This window comes from Siniperca chuatsi, linkage group LG13 (genome assembly GCF_020085105.1).
Source record: "Siniperca chuatsi isolate FFG_IHB_CAS linkage group LG13, ASM2008510v1, whole genome shotgun sequence".
NCBI classification, from domain to species: domain Eukaryota; kingdom Metazoa; phylum Chordata; class Actinopteri; order Centrarchiformes; family Sinipercidae; genus Siniperca; species Siniperca chuatsi.
In genome coordinates this window covers 3,893,343-3,906,945 of record NC_058054.1, presented here as the reverse complement: position 1 = coordinate 3,906,945, position 13,603 = coordinate 3,893,343, and the positions used below count along the sequence as shown (strand labels likewise).

At 40.0% G+C, this 13,603-nt stretch overlaps 1 protein-coding gene across 5 annotated transcripts in view; it reads right to left on the bottom strand.

Annotated features, from left to right (window-relative positions):
- dip2ca (disco-interacting protein 2 homolog Ca) overlaps positions 1-13,603 on the bottom strand; it is a 234,798-nt gene that overhangs the window by 33,428 nt on the left and 187,767 nt on the right. For all 5 annotated transcript variants that reach the window (XM_044219310.1, XM_044219314.1, XM_044219312.1 and 2 more), the window contains 9 exons: positions 13,223-13,316; positions 12,306-12,425; positions 11,416-11,530; positions 10,002-10,141; positions 9,051-9,187; positions 8,735-8,943; positions 7,546-7,660; positions 5,194-5,395; positions 4,675-4,784 (listed from right to left, as the gene is read on the bottom strand). In XM_044219310.1, coding sequence (XP_044075245.1) covers positions 4,675-4,784; positions 5,194-5,395; positions 7,546-7,660; positions 8,735-8,943; positions 9,051-9,187; positions 10,002-10,141; positions 11,416-11,530; positions 12,306-12,425; positions 13,223-13,316 — 1,242 coding nt within the window. The remainder of the gene's footprint in view (positions 1-4,674; positions 4,785-5,193; positions 5,396-7,545; positions 7,661-8,734; positions 8,944-9,050; positions 9,188-10,001; positions 10,142-11,415; positions 11,531-12,305; positions 12,426-13,222; positions 13,317-13,603) is intronic.

Below are 13,603 nucleotides of genomic sequence, written 5' to 3'. Positions count from 1 at the left end.
AAATACTTGTATGATGACATTAAATTGTTGTTATTTAAAATCCAATGACTGCAAAATACATCATAAACAAAACAAGCGAGTGTAAGAAAGTTTTTGTGGGATACTGAGATACCTGTTGGTGTTTCAGAGTTTTTAACCATAAAAAGGATCAGATTTAGTTTGTGTTGAATGTAAGAGATGCTGTGACCCCTGGATGAACTTCCAGAGCTCGACTGAACAAACTGCAGATAAAACCCACCAACACAAAGGACTTCTATCTGGTGTGTGTGTGTGTGTGTGTGTGTGTGTGTGTGTGTGTGTGTGTGTGAAATTCCAGGTGACAGATAGAAATCTGGTCTCATACAGTAGAGTTTTATCAGTTTGTGAGTGTCGGTGTTGAATTCTCATGTTAATACACTGAAACCCAACACGTCGACCGCCTGGCAGGTATAGAATTTACGTCACTTAAATTTACATGAACAGAATCGTTAAAACATTGTAGCAGCATCTGTTGAACCATGCTGACAATGAAACTAGAAAACACACATTGGATCATGGGGAGTTTATCTAATCACGAGTCGCCACCTCTCCTCTCTGCGTGGCTGCTATCTCTCCCCTCCAGTTTATTTTGAAACTGATAACAGTGGATCATTTTGGGGGAATTTGACATTTCCAGAGCAGCAATCACGTTTTCCAATTTTGAAAGTCGGAAGCAAAGACCAATGACGCTTCAGTGAGTGGTGTGTTTGTCCAATCAGGTTGTAGGAAGGGTTCAGGTAGATGAGTGGAGATAATCTTTTGTCAGTGAAATGAAGTCTGCAGTGTAGCGCATGAACGCGCTAAAAGAGTTGCTTTCATTGAACATGCTCCGTTTGCAGGTAATGAACATGAACGCACGTGTGTTTTACGGCATGCCGGTGTCTTGGGTCACAGATTTTTGAAACGCCACAGCGAGCTGAAGCATCCGAACCGAATGTGAAGTCTTGGGAAATATCTGCGAGTGAGTGAGTGATGAGTGAAGGGAAAGACGAGCCAACGGCTGCAAAGTTCCTCCACCCAAGTCAAACACAGAGTTTTGTGAAGAAAAAGAAACTGAAGAAATTAACTCGACCTAGTTCATTTTCATCTCTGTGACGTGAACTTTGAGCTAGCTGAAGTGTGAACTTGCACAACACTGGAAGTCTGTCTCAATGTCTACTTAATTTAGCAAAACAAAAAACTGCTTACTGAAAAATACAGTTTCAACATTACTTTCTGTTTTGCTAAAGGTGTTAAAATAAAAGGGACTATTGTATTAAAGTGACCTTTGACGATTAAAGAAAAAAAAACAATCCTCACACACTTACTCTCTCGGACATAATTAATCTGTCACGTCTGATGTGTACTGAAATTCTTTTCCAGTTTATGATTTCCAACATCGCCAAAAATGTCTTTCCACACCTCCCCGGAAAAGAAGGTGTTTTCATGACTGCACTGCACTCTGATCTACATTATTTTGTGTGAATGTGGGTTTGTATGTTTGTTGCACGTTGGTGAAACATGGCAGCTCTAAACAGAAGCCCTCGCTCTTTCACCGGGGACGATGGGAAAAAAACAAACAATTCAAGCAAGAACTGTGAATCCTCTATGATTCTGAATTGATCTGCAATCCCAGAAATTAATTCTTGATTGTTATAGTTTATCTTAGCTAAATATAACGTAGCATGTTAAAAAATGTTTTATATCAAATAAATGTTTTTAGTTTTTTCCAGCTGTAGCAGGATGCTGCATTATGGGAACAGCAGTTAGTAAAAAGCAATTTTCCGTTAACTAAACTGTTGCAGAAATACAGTTAAACTCCTGACTGCAGAGTCCAAGTGTTAAACTGAGTTAATGCGTAGGAGCTCAGTCAACCTTCCCTGGATAAATTAATGTTATCAGAGGAGGAATCTGAGAGGACATTCAAAGTAAATCACATTTCACTCAGAGAGGACATTTCAATAAACACAGGAACAATTGCAAAAGCAGCAAACAGTCTGAAGAGTATGAGGAGCTCATTCACACCGAGGGCTTGGTTTTCAGAGAGATGGACATGGAGGAGGGGAGGTAGGGGTTCCTCAGAAATGTGGAGTTATACAAGCAGTGATGGATGAATGAACAGATAGATGAAGAAATGAATTAATGAGCTTATGGCCATGTTGATGATGAGAAGCTGCAGCGGGAGCCAAAAGCAGAAATCATCAGAGTTCATCCTCTAAACCTGATTCACATTCAAAAGACATACAGTAGAGGCAGATTTTGCATTTTCACACAAAATCTCCAAATCACACATTTCATTTCGAATGAAGCTTACCCTTCTGACCGTGTGAAAAACAACAACGTAGACCTCGCCTGCCAGAGGAATTTAATCAAATTCACAATCATTCCTAAATCACAAACTCATTTTGCAGGACCACTGATCCACCGCTTCATCCGCTGAGAAAAGTTGCCGAAGTCGATTAAACAACAGGGAAGAGTAAACATGGCGCTCTGCACAGATGATGCAGCCCACGTCTGAGCTAACAATTACCAATATGATCATCCTGTTTGGATGATTAGTTCCATTTCACTTGAATTTTGAAAACGGCAGAGCAGATTTGTCAAAATCTGATTAGATGCAACATTGCCTCCAAATGAGTGGTGAGACTTTTAAGATTAGTCTGCAGGTTTGTACTTTAGACAGTCAACAGTACAGCTGCTATACTATGCAGATATAACATGCAACGTCGTAGTTTAAGCATCAGGCCCCTCATTATGTTCTCATGTGTTCAACTGTCAGTAACATCACCAAAAATAACAGCAGAATTTCTACTGAGTGATCGAGAAATTCAAACATGTGTAGCTAGTTGATTAAAATTTGTAGCAAAAGCAACAGAGAAAAGACAAAATAGAGCTCAGATTCATCACTACACACATTTTCCACAAGTTCCTGCCATCTTTAAATTTCCTTTACATAATGACCGGGATGGTTTTACAGGCAAATTGTTTCCTCATGAAAGGACTCTTTATCCGTCCTCTCTTTTCCTTTTTATACACTCCTGCATTGATCCTAAGGTCAACTTTTAAGGTAAGTAGGCCTTTCAGGGTGCAACATCTGAAAAATAGGGCAGGTGTGTCTATCAACATCCGGTTAATAAGGTCTCTATTTTTTTATTAAAGATTATTTTTGGGTGCTTTTTGCCTTTATTTGACGGGAACAGCTGAAGAGAGACAGGAGGGATGGGGATGACAGGCAGCAAAGGACCACGGGCTGGATTCAAACCCGGGCTGCTGCGGTAAGGACTGTTAGGGGCGTACATGGGCCTAATATCTAGCTTTTGATGAATGTTTGTGATGTGAACAAGATATGATTTACTGCTTGACACAGTGACAGCATGTAAATCAGCAGCTGTGGGGTTTGGCTGGAACTGAAAAGGGACATATAATTTCTTGGGTTCAATACTGTCTAACTTTTTTTCAATCTTTGGACAGAGCCAGGCTAGCTGTTTCCAGTCTTTGCGCTAAGCTAAGCTAACTGGCTGTAGCTTCATTTTTAACGGATAGATAAGAGAATGGTATTGATCTTCTCATCTAACTCTTGAAAAGAAAGTGTATTTCCCCAAATGTCAAATTCCTTTAACTGTCAAATAAAGGCAAGAATACACACTAAACCACTTTATAAAACAGACAAGGAGACACGCTGGGGCAGAAATGATGTTTGCTGTCACCTGCTTGGTCTAACATGTCCTGGCAACACTGTTTTTTGAGGGGTCAGAAGTCACAGTTTGAGGAAGCTTGGGGAATTTAGTTGGCAAGATTTTGAAAACACCAGAAAACAAAGTTTATCAACTGTTGGGTGACATCCAAACAAACAAGCAGACCAGCAGCGTGGGGCTGATGACACAGGCTGCTGCAGCCTCCCAGTGCGCTGCGGTGGAGGTGGCGGTTGTTATTATTTGGGGCCTGTCTCTTCTCATTAGAGTCTACAGAGTGTGTGCAGCCGCTCGCTGTCTGACGCTGTTACTGATGACATTTTCAGACGAGAGAAGGGAGGAAAATCAGTTCTGTCAGTAACACACACTGCATGTTGCTCTCTATAACTCCTGGGCTCGCTCTCTCTACTTAAATTATTCTTTGTTGCTTTCTCTCTAACCTGTGTTTTCTCTTTATTTCTCATTTTCTCTCGTCCACATGCTCTCTCTCTTCATGTCTGTCTGTTCTTACGACCTCTATTTCGTATTTCCAGTTTGTTCTCTGGCTCTGTTTTTATTTCTTCTCTGACTTTGCTCTCCTGTTTTACTCACTTTTATTGGCACAAATACGACATGAACAGTGCTGCCAAAGCATCTAATCGCACTCCGCCTGTTCTCTAGCTTTCGCTGCCATCACCTACTGGCATCAGACTGTCCTTTTTGCTTTATTTACAGCTTTTTAATGTCGAGTTATAGTGGGAAAAAAAAAAAAACTTGAGGAAGAAGGCCACTTTTCATTTTGAATCTAAAGAATTGAAATGGTGATGTGAAATGTAAGCACAGCATAACAAACTGATGATTGATGAGTGTGACTGGGAATAAACCACGATGGCTGAACAAGAAGCAAAATGGATCCAAAGGCCTCATTATATGTATATGTGTGTGTGATGATGATGATGATGATGATGATGGTGGTGAAAACCAGCAGCCCCCCTCTCACACACACCTTCCTTGCCTGGTCATTGTCTTCAATCTGTCCCAGATCCCTGCCGCTGGCCTGAGCGATCCTCTTCCCCGACACCAGATTCCCGACCATCACAGACGCAGGACCGATCTCTGACGAAGAGGAGGAAGAAAACATACGAAGAAGGAGAGGAGGACAGGAAAAAGAGGACACAGTATGTGAGGTTAGAGGAGACTGCATCTCCAACCTTTCTTACTTCCCTCACATTGCTCACATAATTCACGATTGTGCATAGCATGTCGCTGATTGCTTTTTGAGAAACTAACTGCACCTGTGTTTACTTAGTGTATTGAAGAAAGATTAATTATTTCTCCAAGTTACATCAAACTCTTAGTATTAGATTTTCACCATCTTACATTTACCTTTTTCCCTGGTCTTCCACCAAATGTTAACTAACCAGAAAAACTGTGGCTCCAACTCCAATGAGCTCCAAGAAATGTTTCTAGAATTAAAGGTCCACCCATGTACCATCACACCATCACATAGGCGTTCATCCTCTACCTGGCTGTTTCTGCCGGGGTTTGGGCAGGTTGGTGACGCAGGTGTGCGGACACATGAGCACGTTGCAGGGGTGCAGCGCCCCCTCCAAGAAGAGCTGCTTGGTCTCTGACAGGTGGATGCCACCCAGGGGAGTCTTGGGCAGAGTGTTGGAGGGCACCAGAGCCAGGCAGTACACCCCGACCTGATGGATACCGTCTATCGCCTGGAAAGTTGATATGTGTGTTGGGAAAATACTTGAATGAAATGAAAAAAGACAGAATGAAATGGCATCTTTAGTTCCTTAATTCCTATTGAAAAAGGCTGTTGGGGTGAGACGCAACACAGTGAGAGATCATTCGACAATGTAAACCAATTGCAATATCGTTGTTTTGACAGAAGGAGGTTGGCATTACATAAGCGATGGCTTTATTGGTTAGATTTTATATTCATGCCTACTAGTGCAGTATGAGGTCACCATGTAAGATTCACAGTTTTCCAGGAAGCTAAAGTGTTCATTTCACTGTGTCTTTAAGGACTGATGAGGCTCTTTAAATGTGCGGTATAGAAATAAATGACAGAAATATCAACAAATTAGAAGTGTGTGTGTGTGTGTTTGTAAACCTGCATGTGCATAGATATCTAACAAAACAAGATTCCCTCTAAAATGAAAAGGAATTACTATTTGAAAAAAATAAATCACGCTTTCATTCCTTATACTATTAATATTATTAACCAAATGCATGTGTTTCAGAGTAATTCGTTTACAAATGAAGTAACTTTAAGAGGCACTAAATGATTGCATATTATAATATTTTAATCATTGATTGAAATGATTGAATTTTCATTGAATGAAAATTGATCGACAGTCATGTACAGTACTGTGAAATTATCTTTTAAAATCAGATTTAAATTACTGCCAGCGGCTACAATTACAGCATTAATGCCTTATATTAAATTATAATTGAATTAGTATTATATTAACATCTGATATAACAAGTAACTTTTATTTGATCTGCAGTACGTTAGATTTGGCGGTATATGGCTCTGTTGGAGGCCCTTCCTTCGCGCATACGTGGAAAGCCTAAGGCGGGGAGAGCAGCAGCAAGACTGATGTGGGCTGGCTTGAGATCGGCTGCTGTCAGCCGAAGCAGCTGGGATTGTGAACCGAGATTGACATCGTGGCCTGCCTGAACTAACGCTATGCTCAACTAAAGGAAATCTATTTGACTATATGTTGAAACTATATATTTTCCATCAGCTGCAGTATTTTTCAATATATTTGACCAAACATGAATGCTAAATAGCAGCCCAGAGGGCCCATCGCGCACATCTTTCCCCAGTGCTGTCACATAATGTTACACCACACCCTGTCATCTCAGCCTCCATCTAAAACGCTGAGTGTGTCTATAACCAGACGAGCTGAATGGAAAAACAGCCAGACAGTATCTGTGATGGTAAACGAATAAAGAGATTTGGTTTTATACCAGCCGTAAAAATGCAGACGGCTTTTATAGTTTCACCGCAGTCTCCACGCCGGCTTAGAGAGATCTGGAGCTGGAGTTCGGACTGAGATTTTATCTGTTCATGCGCAGTATGAATGCACAGCACAGTATCATATATTGTGTGTGTGTGTGTGTGTGTGTGTGTGTGTGTGTGTGTGTGTGAGTCTGACAGAGCTAAAGAGACAGAAATGTGGTGTGAAAGAATGTGTGTGAGCTGTTTTGTGTCTTTTTGAGGTGGCTGTTAAAATGTGTCTGTCTGGTGTGTGTCCTCACAGTGACAGCTTTCCTGAGCTGGGTTGTGTTAAAGGATAAGGCTGCCGTTATTCAATAGTTTTCTTACTGTCAACAAATCCCATGAAAAAAACAAAACCAACAATGTGTTAGTCCATCTCTCAATACTTTCCAACTTCTCTACCCTGTCTGTGGCATTAAGCTCCAAACACATTGGTTCCTACTGAAGATGTAAATCTTTAAAAAACACAAATATATAGTTTCACTTAAAAAGCTCAGAAATTTCCTAAAACAGCTTCTCACTGTAGTTTTTATCAAACGTTGCTCTAACAGGAGTAAATAGTGGAATTTGTTGGGGACTATTTACAGCGGCGGATGAATGAGTATTTGGGGCAGCACACAGACTTGTTAGTAGATACATTTATTGTTGCTTTTGGTCTTTATACGCTGACAGTAAGAAAAACATATAGACTGTCGCCAGACTTAAGTTGTGTCTGGGAGGTTATAATAGCCATTAGTCTCTTTGTGTATGTCTTATCTGTTTATAACATTCAGGATATGATGTTTATGTCTTTATACTGCCTGACTGGGTCTGTACTGTGTATATACTGTACATAAATGTGTGTGTGTGTGTGTGTACCTGCAGAACTCGGCTCATCCACTGGAAGCTGTCTTCCTCAGTGGAGTCTGGCCGCTGCTCTGCCACGACCACGATCCTCTCATCATGAAGCACTGTGATGGAGAACACCGCTATCCTGAAACACAAACACACAGCGTCAACATGCTTCTCAGCTAGAACACACGAACTTCAGCCAGGGGTTTATCTGTGTCACAACACTAGTGGAGACAATCGAGGGAAAGAGGCCCCTCTTGGCTCTGCTGTCTCTCCAACAGTCAACACAAACTGTATCTACAGCATGGAGGGTTGTTAGTCATTCAGACTAAATGACCATTTGATTAGTTCTCCATTATTCAGTCTATGTAACATTCTTCTTAGACATTTTTTGTGGTAGGGGGATTTGATTCTATAGTTAGCATTGTAAACTTAAGAAAGTTTACAAAGAACAATAGTCAATACTGCGAAATACAGTCTGTTTATGCAAAGATAATGTGCCGGTTACAAAGCATGGCGAGGTGTCCTGATGCAGGACAACAATTGGAAAAGCAGAGTTGAACATTTCCAAAATATGATATACGAGTTCCCTCCAACAATTCTATTGTTTTGCTTCATCAGTACACCTCAGGGAACATTATCACAGCGACACTTGCCAACTCAAGAGAAATAATTCAGGCAGTCAAAAGATTAATTAAAGGCCGAGCCTACTCGACCTAGCTAGTCTGTTAATCCTTTAGTAAAGAGGCTGGCTAACATTTGCAAGCTAACTAGCTAAGTTAGCTAACTTATTAGCTACCATGAGTCGAGTATTTTTCATTTTTCTAGCGAAACATGAGACTTAAATATAGAATAATAGAATAGAATAAAGTGGTGGTACATTTACTTAATTTTGAGGCACTTGTAATTTACTCTCTCCACTTTACGCAGCTTTATAACTTTTACTCCAGTATATTTCAAAGCGAAATACTGCACTTTTTACTCCACAATATTTTTCTGACCGCTTTAATTACTTTGAAGATCAAGATCTTAAACAGAAAACATGATCAGCTTATTGCATATGATGCATTGTAATGGATTAAACTATCCAACAGCATAGTAGTTAAACAACATTAAAATGCTGCCTGCACTTGAAATGCATCAGTAATAGTAATCTATCTTCACTCTGAGCACAGCTCTGAGAACCGAGCAGCTTAACGCCGCACCAAACACTTGCCTGCCCCTGTAAACAAACTTCATGGGCTCCACAGCGAGCGCCGTGGCGACGATGTCGTCAGCGTTGTGCCGACGCCCCCCGACCACCATCAGACCGTCCATCTTCCCCGCCACGAAGATCAGACCTGCAGGGCCGATGAATCCCAGCAGGCCAGTCCTGGTGAAGGGAAACTCACTGATGGGAGCCCCGTTGTTGGACGTGGGGATAACCTGGGCATTTTTTTTTTTTTTTTTTAAGACAGGTGAGAAAAGGTATGTAATTAAAACAGTACAAAGAAAAGAAATTGATTCATTAACAAAATCATTCACACTCTCACCTCGAAGGTGTTCTTGGTCATGCCGGCCAGACCGTAGTAGGAGGTTCCCGTGGCAACAGTACAAACGCACAACTCTCCAATCTCATCAGTTTTACAGAGCTGAGGAACACCTTCAAGCTTCACCGCACACATCATAGCTACAGACAGGGAGAGAAAGAAACAGGGGAAGAAGCATTGTGATTTTATGAATTAGAAACTATTACAATGATAACGATATTGTGTAATTTTACACGAACATTTCCTTTGTTAAACAACAGAAAACTATTAGGAAATGACCGTTTTCATGTGATACTGTACAGGTCATTTACTTAAGTACCAGTGACAAAAAGGAAAAATACTCCTTTACAAATACAAGTCCTGCATTCATGTAATAAATGATACCCGTAAACTGTACTCAAGTATCCAAATAAAAGGTTCTGCTGACAGTTGAAAACCTTGTATCTCCAGTTTTGGGGATTTTCATATTTTCAGATATTTTCAGTTGAAAAAGGGAGGACAGAAGAATCGATTGATAAAAAACTGAAAAAAGCAGAAAAGTAGAAGGGAATGAAGGAAAGAATTAAAGAAGGAAATGAGGAGCAAAAGGAGACCAGACATAAAAATTTGGTACAGGTTGAGTAAATTCTCTAATTTATTTAGACATGGGCTACTTTCTTTGATTCATCAACATTTTGGAGATTTGAGCATTTTTACCCAACAGCAGTCACATTTATCTTATGTTGAATGTAAAATATGAATCTACAAATAAACTCCAGCTATCTGATAAATAGTAAAAAGTACAATATCTCCCTCAGAGTAGTGGAGGAAAAGAAGAAAAACTAAAGAAAAACTAAATACTCAAGTCAAGCACCAGAACCTCCAACTGTAGTTACGTACAAAAACCTTCTGTGTGTTTTATCGTTTTGGGAGCAGGTACAGGTGCAGTATTAGCACCTGCACCATCCGTCTCACCTCCGGGCATGACGGAGCCGACATCCTGCAGCGTGAGGACCGACAGCTTCTCCTCTGAGTCGACCCGGATCACGCCATGACTCAGGCCCTGCATGGACAACACGCCGCGACCAGGAGGGGTGCTGCCCTCCTCCACAGGCCTGCAAGAGGGGTGGAGACAGCCAGTCAGATGGCATGGAGGCTAATGGAGTGCACCCTATCTTTGTGATAAATCTTAGATCCTGAGAGTGAGGAAGTTACTGGGAAGTGACAATATTTTTGGAAAGTAAGGGGACATTTTTGGGGAGGTGAGAACTATTTTGTTAAGCGAGGACATTCTTTTTTTAACTGGGGACATTTTCGTAAAATCACAATATTTGAGAAAAGTCACAAAATGTTTGTAATACGAGGACATTTTTGGAAATTTCAGACACTTTTAGAAAGAAAGGACAGTTTTGGAAAATGATAACAAGTGAGGACTTTTTTTTAAAATTGGTAACATTTTTCCAAAGAGAGGGCAATTCCAAAGTCACAATATTTTTGGAAAGTGAGGGCATTTATTTTTGTCTAAGGGTTAATACATTTTAGGGAGACTATGGTTAAGGGTAGAATTGGGATTAGGAGCAAGAGACTGCTGTATGTCAGTGAAGTCCTCACAAGTGCAGTTGTTTGCATGTGTTTTGATTTTTATGAGTTTTGAAGCATCTCTTCTGAAAATAAAGTGAGTTCATTACTACCACACCCGCTGAGGCAAAGTGCTATTTATTAGCCTGTGTGTGGCGCAAACACACACACACACACACACACACACACACACACAGGGATTTTACAGTGTTGTAATTAAGAGCATGGGGCAAAAATTACAGCCGACGCTGGTTTGGCTGTAATGTGGATTTTAGATGTTGAACTTCAGTGTGGATGATGAAAGAGGTGGAAAGGTTGTAAGTTTAGCGTTTCAAAAGCCGCAAAACTGTAAAGTCTAAAATAAGAACGGGACGTAGTGGAAGGAGGGTGAAGCCGCTAAAAAAAGGTACTAATTTACTAAGGAGAGTAAATAAATATATGGCATGCAAAATCACAGACTAAGATAAAGTGAAAAGTGTTTGCAGGGGATGAGGCCGTAAAATATATATCATTTTATGACAAAGTGGTTTTTATATTTAAGGATTTTTGTTTAAAATTGGAGGATTCGACAACCTGATTATATTTTAAACAAGTACATTTGGAATTGTACATTGAACATCTCTAAAGTCAAAAACACAGATCATTTTGGTCTTTGTTTCTTATTAAATGAAATTGTTTTGTAACTCTTCATACGCATTTCTGTGTGTCTTGTTTAACGTGTGCACACACCAATAAAAAGACACTTGTTTTTGAGATGAAACATGCATATGTGGAAAAATTGCCTCTGGCATGTGTGTGTGTGTGCGTGCACCTCCTTATAGCTACAGTCAGAGCCTCGGGGGAGCTGGCACAGGGACATATGACCTCCGGCTTCAAACCTTTAGACTGGAAGACGTTGAGGAAGGCGTCGCAGGATGAGATCGACCCTGAGAGACACAATTAAAAAAGTCAGTGCTTCTGTTACGTGCATTACAGCAGCAGGCACAGTGGTGGAAGCAGCTCATTACAGCTATTCTTGATGCTATAATTGTAATTACAATTTTTGTTACACTTTTTGATGAGCAAATTTTGTGGGTTTTTTCCAAATCTTTAGAAACTGGCCAGTCATAAAATGTTCAAATGTGAAGCCGTTCATAGAGAACCATCTGTCAGCAGAGAAAGGTAGTCTGGGTATATTTATTCTTTAGTCCCATAACAACTAGGAAGTACAACCGGAGGAAGTAGTTTCCACTGGGGTTTGGGATAGACTTTTTGCCCTGGGTTTTGCCTCTCAGGCTATTTACAAGCTTACTGTACCACCTCAACATGTAAAATCTGTATGCTGCTTAACAGGTGACAATATATAATTATTATACAATAAAACTGACCAGCAATCAAAGCTGAGACAGTAAAGGACAGTGCTCTTTAGTAAAGATGCAAATACGACATTAGGCTAACAAAGTGTCAGGACAAATAAACAGGGTTAGTGCACAATACAGCAGTTTATGGCATTTTTTGTTCTGTTGTTCCATTATTAAGAAAAGCATAATATACAACTGTATCATAATGTGCTATTTGCTGGAAAGATAAAAAAAATATATAATATATATAACAGAATATATATATATATAATATAATAATAGTATATAAAATAAAAAAAATAAAAAAACATTCTGGCCATCCACAGTGCAAACTTTACATTTTTAGAGAGTGTGTTCTTACAGGGATTTGAACCGTCAGCCACCACCAGCATGCGCAGGGAGGTCAGGTTGACATCTCGCTGGTCCCGGTGGGCCACCAGAGCCCAGTGCATATCCCGCGACTTCACACACGCCACCTTAGCTACACAGAAAACACGCACCAACATCACACATAAATTTATACTCAGTTACTCTAAACTCATGGCCATCATAAAATGGCTCTGCGTTATTGCTCAAGTAGCCCTGTGGATTTCAGGATGTTAGAGGTCAAACATAACAAATGCCAATTCGACTGATAAAAATCCATCAATGTAACAAGAACCTAAAATAATGATGCATTAGTGTTGTGACAAAAGCTTGTGTGGGGTCTGACTCATGTAGTTTGTCCAAAACAGTTAAATCACTACAGAGTTTGTGTCTGCTTTATTCACTTAGCAAGACTGTTTGATTTCAGTTACTTCACATTTTATTCTCATTTATCGGAAACATACAATGTAATGAAATCCAACATACGACTCCATGCCAGAGAGGAGTGACTTCAACTGTGAGCCACCAAAGTTTTTGGTGCTGTTCACTGGGTCACACTGGGGATTATATTCTATTACATTGTACTGAGAGGTGTTTCTTATATTTTGTTCCCCCCTGTTTGTAAATGGGGGTTATGAAAATATCAGAAACTCCTTTAAATAAAATACAGTCCACAATCAAACACAACCAGTGACCCCTTTCTGTTTTGTGCTGTAAAACTATCCAGCAGGTTTCCCTCCAAATCTGATCAGCTGGATCACAATGTAAAATACAAAACTACAGAAAAAGAGGCTGAAAGTCTTCCTGGTGACAGTCTGATTTGTTTACAGTAGGTACACTCATGTCAAGTAACATGTACATGATTTATGGATGTTAAATTAGGACATTCTCAGTTTGGGTTGATTTTGTTACCTTTGTACTGGCAGACTTTTTGGATCCATGACAGAGGGTTGACCTTCATGAGGGCGTAGGGAATACTGATGACATGCATCATATTCATTACACTCTGACAGAGACGGGCAGAAAATAGACAGTGAGGGATGTTGCAGGAGAACGTGTTTTTCTAAAGTGTGAAGTTAAAATATGTATAACTTGTTTAAAAGACAGAAACATATACAGACAGAATTGTTACATCAATATTTAACTCTATGCTTATTATTTCCTGCTCAAAAGTCACCAACAAAAATCCCAGCTAACTTTGGGACTCAAGCAAAGCTGATTTGATGACAACATAAAAATGATTTTCTATGTTTTATTAAAAGAAAAAAACATGATTATAGTCAGTTTAATTTT